This window comes from Microtus ochrogaster, chromosome 24 (genome assembly GCF_000317375.1).
Source record: "Microtus ochrogaster isolate Prairie Vole_2 chromosome 24, MicOch1.0, whole genome shotgun sequence".
Lineage (NCBI taxonomy): Eukaryota > Metazoa > Chordata > Mammalia > Rodentia > Cricetidae > Microtus > Microtus ochrogaster.
This window is the reverse complement of record NC_022024.1, coordinates 28,352,916-28,362,539: the sequence shown is the minus strand read 5'-3', so window position 1 is coordinate 28,362,539 and position 9,624 is coordinate 28,352,916. Positions and strand designations below refer to the sequence as shown.

The window sequence follows — 9,624 nt, the reverse complement described above, 5'->3', positions numbered from 1 at the left end:
TTCCACAATCCATTGCTCTACAATCCAGTGCTCTACAATCCAAGTTCCACAATCTATTGCTCCACAATTCATGCTCCACAATCCATGTTCCATAATCCATTGCTCCACAATCCATTGCTTCACAACCCATGGTCTACATGACCAACTGTTCTGATTCCTAGGAAAACCAACCTTTAAACACCTGCCCCACTAAGGCTCCAAGGTTGTTGGTTTGTAACTGCGAGGCTCTATGATACAGCTTCTTATCATGAAGTCTGCTGATGGCTTGCAGCAGGAAAACACAATGCAATTTTTAATTTTGTCTACTTTTTTGGAGAAGAAAATCTCAGCCACTGCTGAGAGAGTGGAGGGAGAGCTCACACCTCGAGTTCTGTTCTCAGTCTCCATACTAAAACATCAGTCTTTGTGTATATTGTTTGATCACTTATGTTGAGACAGTGGCTCATGCTCAAACCTTCTATTGAATGTGCATCAACTCATGGCTGGTATTGACTAGAACTTATCATAATCTTAGATCATGGCTGGTGAGGAAACATAATCTCTTCTCCTTATTTCTGGAAGTTGGGTTCTATCCTCTCTACAAATACTAGGTCAGTGTGTTGGTTACTTTTTTTTATCTCTGTGGCCATAGACCTAACAAATAACAACTTATGGGAAGGATTTACCTTGGCTCGTGGTTTGAGGGGGTTAGAGTCCACTGTGATCGGAAAGGCTCACCGTGGCAAGACCCCATGGGTGGGACTCCCTACATCTCAATGGATAAGGAAGTAGAAAGTGGAGATGTTAGCATTTACCTGGTTTCTTCTGATTTCCTTTTTTATGGAATCGTTCAGAGTAGGTCTTCCCTCTTCAGCTAAACCTCTCTGGAAATGTCCTCAAAAACATCCAAGTTAGTTCCAAGCTCTTTGGCTAAGATCAGGTGTAAAAGATGTCCAGCGGTGTGTTTTCTGCTAATTCTAAATCCCCAGTCAAGTTAACAATGAAGATTTAATCATTAAATTAATCATCCAATGACTGTTTGCTTGAGATCTCTCTGTTCTCTGTTTCTCAGTGTAGCCCTGACTGTCCTGGGACTCACTATGTAGACCAGGCTGGCCTCAAACTCACAGAGATCCTCCTGCCTCTGCCTCCTGAGTGCTGGGATCAAAGGTGTGCACGACTGACCCCCGGCCCAGGCTCTCTAATCTTACTTTGTGTATTTCTGGATGATCTTGTTCATTAGATGCTACTAGTCCTTTCGTTGTGTGCTCAAGGTCACTAGCGCATCTGCGTGAAGCCTGCTCCACTTGATTTCTTGGTGATACACATCAGAACCTTTGTGAGCCCGGGCTCTTGACAAGACTTCAGTTTACAACTATAGGTCATTTTATTACAAGAAAGAAAGCCAAAAAATTGCTAAGCACATGACACCAATCCATGAGGACAGTTATTGACAATATGAAATCTGAGATTTCAAACTAGAGCTTTGTTTGAGCTCGTCTGGGACTGCGCATAGCAGACAGCTCAAGTTCTTTGTCACTCTGTGCCTATCTGTGGCCACAGAAGTGCCATGGACATTGGTTTTGGGATTACGACTAAAATTTATCAAGTCAGCAAATTCACAGCGATGGAACAAGCATTGGTTATAGGCCAAATCAAAGGCAACTTTCTCCATCTGAGGAGTTACTTAGTTACATACTGCCTCACACAGCAGAGCTTCCCAAAGGCTTTGCCACAGATATTTTACACAAAAATGGAAAAATGCAAATACCCCTCAGGGAAGCCCACTGGGCTGGCATGATGGAGTCTTTGGGACAGCTGCTTCTACTTATAACCAGCCTAGTAGATTTGCCCAGTGTGCCAGATGAGTACAATACTTTACCAAAGTTTTTTTCTTTTATTTTTGAAGTTATAATACCATCATCACCTCTATCTTCCCTTTCTTCCATCTTATAAACCCCTCCTTGCTATTTTTCAAATCATGGCCCCTTTTATCATTAACTGTTGTTACATGATTATATGTATATGCATATGTATTCTTACATGTAGCCGGCTCAGTCTGCTTAACGCTACCCATACGTATGTTTTCAGGGCTGACTGCTTGGTACTGGAGAGCCAATCGGTGTGCTCTTCCCTGTGCAAGACTGTTTCTCCCACTCGGCGTGCCTTAGTTGCCTGTAGATCTTGGTGTGGGACTGAGGCCCCCAGAGCTTTCCTCTAGCCATTCTGATTTTTTTATCGGTGTCATCCTTGTTTGGCTCATGTTTAGGCAGCCGTGTTGGAGAGACTTTCTGGGTGTCACTTCTGCCATGACTAGGAGACATAAATACATTGCTTTTTAATATCAAATTTTCTATTACAGGAATCTGTGTCATGTGACTTTATGGTTTCCCACATGACAGAAACAGCTGGGGAAGCAGAAGTCCCTATGTAGCCTGATGAATGTGCAGTTATCAAAAGCCAAATAGACCTTTTAGTTCCTAACTCTTCCTTTCTCTAGCAGGGTAAATCTGGAATTATTGTGACGTCATGAAAACAAGAATACCTTGGTATCCATAAGGGTTGGTTCTAGGACACCTCTGGGTCCCAGAATCTGAGGTTGCTCAAGTCCCTCTTAGAAATTGCTGTTCTAGTTTCAGAAAACCTACAGACACCTTCCTCCATATTTTAAATTATCACTGTACCTTTAATTCCTAGTGCAATGTGAATGTTGTTGTATGGGGGTAGGGGGAATGCCTGTGTATTCAGTACAGATGTAATTGAAACATACAGGTTGTTAGTATTCAGGCACCTGTACTGGCCTACCCTTGGGGTCCTGACAGGATACGTCCTCAGCTGTAGCCACTAAGAACACCTCCTGTGCACATGCACTATGTTCCCTTTTAAAGGGGCCCTGCCCACCTCCTGTCTCTTCTCTTTCTCTCTGTCCCTTTTCTTTCTCTCTCTGCTTCTCTGCCTGTCTGTCTCCCCCCATCTCTCTCTCTTGTTTTTCCTGTCCCCAAAAGCCGGTCTCCCCTCCTCCTCTTCCCTCTTTTTACATTCCCTTACCCCTAATTAAAAACCCCTCTAGGCGAGCATCTTTTTTTCCCTCTCACACCCTTGTTTTCTAATTAAAACACATGTAATTTAAAAATACATTTAAAAACTATTGGCAGAATCGTGACTGACCAAATCATCTTGCGTTCTGCTTTTCTTTGCTCCGACGAATACCCGAGGAAAGCCATTCAAAAGACAGATGTGTTTATGTTCTCGGCTTGCTTTTAGAAGTTTCTGCTCATAGGTGGATGGCCCCATTGCTTTGGCCCTAAGGTGCTGAGGCAGAACAGCTCAGCCATGGGCATGGCGGAGGGGAGATGCCCACTCTGTCTATGGCAGACAAGAGCTGGGGGAGGAGAGAGGGAGCCGAAGAACAGATTGAAGAGACCATGTACCCTTCCAAGGTTCTCCTCCAATGGCCTACTTCCTCTACGGAGGACTTACTCCTACCTTCACGACCTCTCAATAATGCCATCAAATTGTGACTCTGTTAATGGATTCCTCTGTTGAGTAGATCAGGCTTTTATCGTCCAAATCACTCCCCAAAGTCCCGTCTCTGAATATTTGTACTGGGGATCAAGTCTTCAACGAATGAGCCTTTTTTTTAAAAGGCACAGATTGGGGGGGGGGTGTCTTTTCAAGACAGGATTTCTCTGTGTGGCCCTGTCTGTCCTCTAACTCGCTCTGTAGACCAGGCTGGCCTTGAATTCAGAGATTCACCCGCCTCTGCCTCCCAAGCGCTGGGATTAGAGAGGGAGGCATGTGCCACCACCGCCTGGCACAAATGAACTTTTTGAAGGGCACACTTCATACCGATAGAGCCTTCCATTCAAACCTCATGGATATCAAAGGTTGCATTCTGAGGATATTATTCTAGTAGGATTAGATATTTAAATACATGGCTCATTCCCCAGCACAAGGTAAAGACGAACTCCTCTGGGTTGTATTTGTTGATGACCTAAATATCTTCCTTGCCTACCAACACCCATGCCATGTTTCCTCAGAGAAGACAAGAGGTCCTCACGGCAGGGGTGGTGGTGGTGGTGTCAACGGAGAAAATTTCCTATGTGACAAAAGAAATATCCCAGCCGTGGGCACCCAGCAGAACGTCTCCAGCTCAGCCTCCAGGCATCTCCGTCCTCCTGAAGATGTTTAGTGGAATATATCCTGTTCTCATTTCAGGCCTGGAGTCCCTGCATGTCTGCCGACTGCCCACGTTTGCAAAGAAAGCGATCAGGAAGCCCAAGGTGTCCTTTACAATACCTGCTCTGACTCAAAGTGCAAAGGAAGCGGATTGGTACAAGGAGTGTCTCCGGTACAGAAACAACTTCCTGACCCTGAAGGAGTTCTTCAAGCCTTCCCCTTACCACTACATCCACAGGACCTCAACCGTCAGCCCGTGTCCCCGGTAACCGGCCTCCCTTATTTTCGCCGCCTGCCATCTGATTCATACTCGAGAGCCGTTAGATCAGTGGTTCTCAGCCTTCCTGATGCTGTAACCTTTGAATACAGTCCCTTGTGTTGTGGTGACCCCCAGCCATCAAATGATTTCGTTGCTACTCCATAACTCTAATTTTGCTACTGTTATGAAGTGTAATGTAAAGACCTGATATGCAGGATATCTGGGATATGACACCGCCCCCCCCCAGAGAGATCATACCCCACAGGTTGAGAGCCACGGCAATTAGGTCAGCCTTACTTACTTTCCGCTCTTTCATGTTGGCCCAGTAGGGCCCTCTAGGTGGTTTAACGTCATGCCAGCAGGCTGGGTTAGGGATTACCACCCGCAGGCTGCTTTAACGGCCTTTCTCACAGTTGTGGAAAGGTCTCATCGACGCAGCTTAGGAGAGAAAGGGTTTATTCTCATACACAGTTTTAGGAGCTACCCCTCCACCACGGCTGGGAAGGCACAGCAGGGGGTGTGGGCCAGTCTTCGGCGGGGGAGGGGGGGGCTTTTCCACATCTCGGTGCACCAGGAAGCAAAGAAAATGTAATCAGAGGCAGGGCCAGCCTATAACCCTCGATGCCCTACCCCGGACAGCCCACCTCTGCCAGCCGGACCCCGCATCCCCCCAAACATGTCACCAGCTGCAGGCCGGGAGCCTAAGACATAACAAGACTGGGGGGGGGCGGGGGGCGGGGCGTTTCATATCTAAACCGTAACACGTACTTATTAATGACGATCCTAAAGCTGGGATCCACTTCCACGCGTAGATTCAAACCCCCGAGCTCGCCCTTCTCTGCTTTCTAATATGGCTTCTCATTTAGCAGCGGAATTTGAATGACTCGGGAACCAAGTCTTACTTTGTCTTCACCTGTTCGGACAGACACGTGTTTAGAAACTAGCCGTGCTGCTCACCCGTCTTGCCTGTCGTCATCACGTGTGGCACGCGGGCCCGTTTACCCTTCCTCCTTTGCCAGCTCACTCGCCTCCTGGTAGAGAAGTCTGTGGTGTCAGCTCCAGCTGGATCTGGATAGCATGGGGGGGGGGGGGAACTGCCACAAGGACAGCTTGGTCCCTTAACTGGGTGGAAACCTCGGAAGCCAGGGAAGGTTCGGCCTCCTTGCGCATGCGCTGCAAACCGCCTCTGCTCACACCTGGTGAGACCCCCGGCCTAAAACTGTTCCAATAACATTAAAAAAGAAAACAGCTTGAAAGAAAACTCATAAGTACGATGAGAATGTGTTTTGGTACGTTTCTAATTTTAATGGATTTTTCAGCTTTTATTATTTTTAAAACTAAAACATCATTATGTCATTTTTCTCCCTCCACCCTCTCCCACGTACGCTCATCTTGCTAAACATAATAAATACAACCTGTTCAGTCCATTTCGTGTTACTTGTATATAGATGATTTCAGGGCTGACCACTTGGATAAGCAATTAGGGATCTCATCTCTGGGGCAGACTATGACCCCCCCCCCCACTCTCGGCATTTCTTAGTTTCCTGAAGTTCTTTGTCTAGGGTTTGGGACCCCATTAAATCCTCTCCCCTTCTATGTTAGCAAGTCTTCTGCTGTCACACTTCTTCAGGTCTTGTCTGAGCAGCCATGTTGCTAAGGTATCATGGGTGTAGCCTCCCTGTGGTTTCTAGGAGGCGAATCTCACAGCAACCTTCCTAGGGCCTCCCTCTTCCAGTCTTTCTGCCCCTTTTTCAGCGATGTCTTCTGAGCCTCAGCTGCAGGAGTTGTGTTAGATAGAGACGGATCATCTGGGGCTTGGTACCCCATGGTCTCTTGTTCTTTGTATGTTGACTGTTTGTGGTTTTCTGTACCGGTTTCATTTTGGATTTTGCTGTTGTTTTTTTGAGATAGAGTTTCTCTGTGTAACAGCCCTGGCTGTCCAGGAACTCACTCTGTAGACCAGGCTGGCCTTGAACTCACAGAATACCTAACTCAGAAGTAGGTTGTCGGAATGGCATCTTCAGGAACCATTGAGATGACAGGGCCAGGGCGGGAAACAGACATACAAGGTCAGGTTCCAACTCTGTTATTTATGTTTGTGGAGTTTGGGTCAAATTACTGACCTTTTAGAATCTCATTTTTCTTAGTGTAAGTGTCTGCCCTCTGTTTCTAGCTGTAAGAGAGGAAAAGCAAGTGTCTTGCAGCTTTGAATGCATTCTTCCTGCACGTGTTAAAGAGCAGTCAACACCGATCTTACGCAACTGACCACTAGGTGTAATGTTTGGCCTGCGGAGCTCAAAGGCTTACATTTGTTTGTTTGTTTGTTTGTTTAGCATATTGACAGATGCTGTCCAAAACGCTTTACCAACACACCTACCCGTGACTTGGGGTTCACTTTCTGCCCTTTCAGCTCTTTAACCTGACTCCCAACCGTTCTGTTTCCAGGTTTCCTCTTCTCACTAAAAGGAAGGATTTGTGGTTTTCTTCCCAGCTGGCTTGTCCCGTGGTCCTGAGGAAGACAATGTGTGGGGAGGATGGGGACATATGCAGATGTAGCTGTCACATCATCCCCAAAGTGACAGACCTAGAGTACGACCACCTCATCGGCAAACAGCTGTCCCGCATGGATCAGATCATTGTTGTCTGCGTCTTCTCAGCTAAGAGAGAGGACAGGACGATAGAAGAAGTGACCGACCTGTACAAGGAGATGAACAAATGCAGAAACATGCCCTGCATTCAGGTGAGCATTCCACGGTCAGAGTGTCAGGTATGTTTGCTTGTGTGTTTCCTTGTAAGACATTCCCTCAAACACATCGAGGATCATAGAAGGACTTTTGGCTCCCCATCTTTGTCTTCTGGCATTATAATGCATTTGTAGATTAAAGGTTGTGAATCTTAGTGGCATTGCTCTGTTTTGTTTTGTTTTGGTTTTTTTGGTTTTTCGAGACAGGGTTTCTCCGTGGCTTTGGAGCCTGTCCTGGCACTAGCTCTGTAGACCAGGCTGGTCTCGAACTCACAGAGATCCGCCTGCCTCTGCCTCCCGAGTGCTGGGATTAAAGGCGTGCGCCACCACCGCCCGGCCCTACTTCTTTTTCTTTTTTTGAAATATTTATTATGTATACAATATTCTGTCTGCAGGCCAGACCTCATTCCAGATGGTTGCAAGCCACCATGTGGTTGCCAGGAATTGAACTCAGGACCTTTGGAAGAGCAGGCAATGCTCTTAACCACTGAGCCATCTCTCCAGCCCCTTCTTTCCTACTTCTTACAGGGACTTATCCTCTTCCTTCTCTAAGGCGTGGTTCTCAACCTTCTTAGCGCTTCAACCCTTTAATACAGTTCCTCATGTTGCCTTGACCCCCAACCATAACATGATTTTGTTGCTGCTTCATAACGGTTATTTTGCTACTGTTATGGACTGTGATGCAAATATCTGATATGCAGCCCCCAGGTTGGGACCCGCTGCTAAAAAAAAACTTCCCTGTGGATGCAGTTCAGGTTCCTCCTGCTTGACTCCCAGGCTAACCCCAGAACTGTTCTTAGGGGATGACTCATACGCACTGTGCTTGCTCTTGAGTGGGCTGACCCTGCAAAAGCCAAAGACCTGGACCCTGTCAAAGCACTCACTGCTTCTGCTGAGTTGTCTTTGAGGTGCTGCCCTTTGTGTTTCCTGAACAGCTTCTGGAAAGTGCATCACTCTTGGCTACAGGTCCAGGGGCCTCATCTGGAACCCAGGAGGAAGACTCATCTCTGAATGAGAAACTAGAAGGCTTTTCTTCCCACGAGGGTTTCCTGTTTTGTTTTGTTTTGTTTGTTTGTTTGTTTTTCTCCCCCATTACAGAATGATTGGCAGTCATCTGGGCTCCTCCTTCACCTTTGCTCACACGTCAGGGTAAAGCTCAAGGTTGCCTGATAACAAACGTGTAAAAACATACAGACTGCCTGGTGTGGCGGCTCAGGCCTTCAATCCACAGCGAGCTGCCAGGTATTTCTACTGGAGTAGGGCAGGCAGAGTCTAGAATTTTGGGCTTAAGGACGTGAATGCTGTTGAACGGAGCAAAAGGTCTTTAGGTTATGTTTTACTATGGTAGCGTAGTGCAGGCTTTTGTTTCCAGAACTCAGGAGGCAGGTAGATCTGTGTGCGTTCAAGGCCACATGGTCTACTTAGTGAGTCTGAGGCTAGCAAAATAGATAGATAGATAGATAGATAGATAGATAGATAGATAGATAGATAGATAGATAGATAATAAAACCTAAAAAGAAAAAACAACCAAACAAACAGAGCAGGCAACAATAAAACCCAAAGTCAACCTCTCTTCCTCTCTTTTCTTTTCCTGTAGAGTCATTTGGATCCCTTTCGGCTGCTCAAATACGATGTCACATCAGTGTCTAAGTTTATGAAACCTGGTTGCCCACTCCTAGTTCGAAGACACAATCTCACCCCGGGAATTTTTTTGGTATGTTTGTGAGATACTCTGAGCCACCCGCTGACTATGTGGATTGCCTGACTTAGAGCTCACTCAGGACCAATAGCGGGCTAAAGAGAAAGCAGAAGTAGCTCCATGGGAATCCTTGTAATAGCGCTGAGCATAGCCCTTCTTGAGTGCTTGATTATTCTGACTGCTACTTCGATGAAGTTAGAAATTAGGCCCTCTTAAAATTGAGGGGTCAAATCACCCCCCCTTGTGAGTGGAAATGGAGATTACTGAAGTGACTAAAGTCAGTTCTCGCCTTTAAGAAGTTTATGTAAATTGGGCTGTGGTGGTGCACACCTTTAATCCCAGCTCTAGGGAGGCAGAGGCAGGAGGATCTCTGTGAGTTAGAGGCCAACCTGGTCTGCAGAGCGAGTTCCAGGAATAGGCTCCAAAGCTACACAGAGAAACCCCGTCTCGAAAAAACAAAAAAGAAGCTTATGTAAGGGGGCTGGAGAGATGGCAGAGAAGTTAAGAGCACTGGCAGCTGCTCTTCCTGAGGTCCTGAGTTCCATTCCCAGAAACCACACGGTGACTCCCAGCCATCAATAATGGGATCTGGTGCCCTCTTCTGGTGTGGAGGTATACATGCAGGCAGAACTCTGAATACACCATTAATAAATCTTTTTTAAAAAAGCCTATGTAGGGCTGGAGAGGTGGCTCAGAGGTTAAGAGCACTGACTGCTCTTCCAGAGGTCCTGAGTTCAATTCCCAGCAACCACATGGTGGCTCACA

General features: G+C 46.5%; 1 protein-coding gene across 1 annotated transcript in view; it reads left to right on the top strand.

Annotated features, from left to right (window-relative positions):
- LOC101981927 (uncharacterized protein C3orf20 homolog) overlaps positions 1-9,624 on the top strand; it is a 33,935-nt gene that overhangs the window by 14,004 nt on the left and 10,307 nt on the right. Inside the window, exons 7-9 of the mRNA XM_026784442.1 lie at positions 4,198-4,423; positions 6,863-7,157; positions 8,758-8,874. Coding sequence (XP_026640243.1) covers positions 4,198-4,423; positions 6,863-7,157; positions 8,758-8,874 — 638 coding nt within the window. The remainder of the gene's footprint in view (positions 1-4,197; positions 4,424-6,862; positions 7,158-8,757; positions 8,875-9,624) is intronic.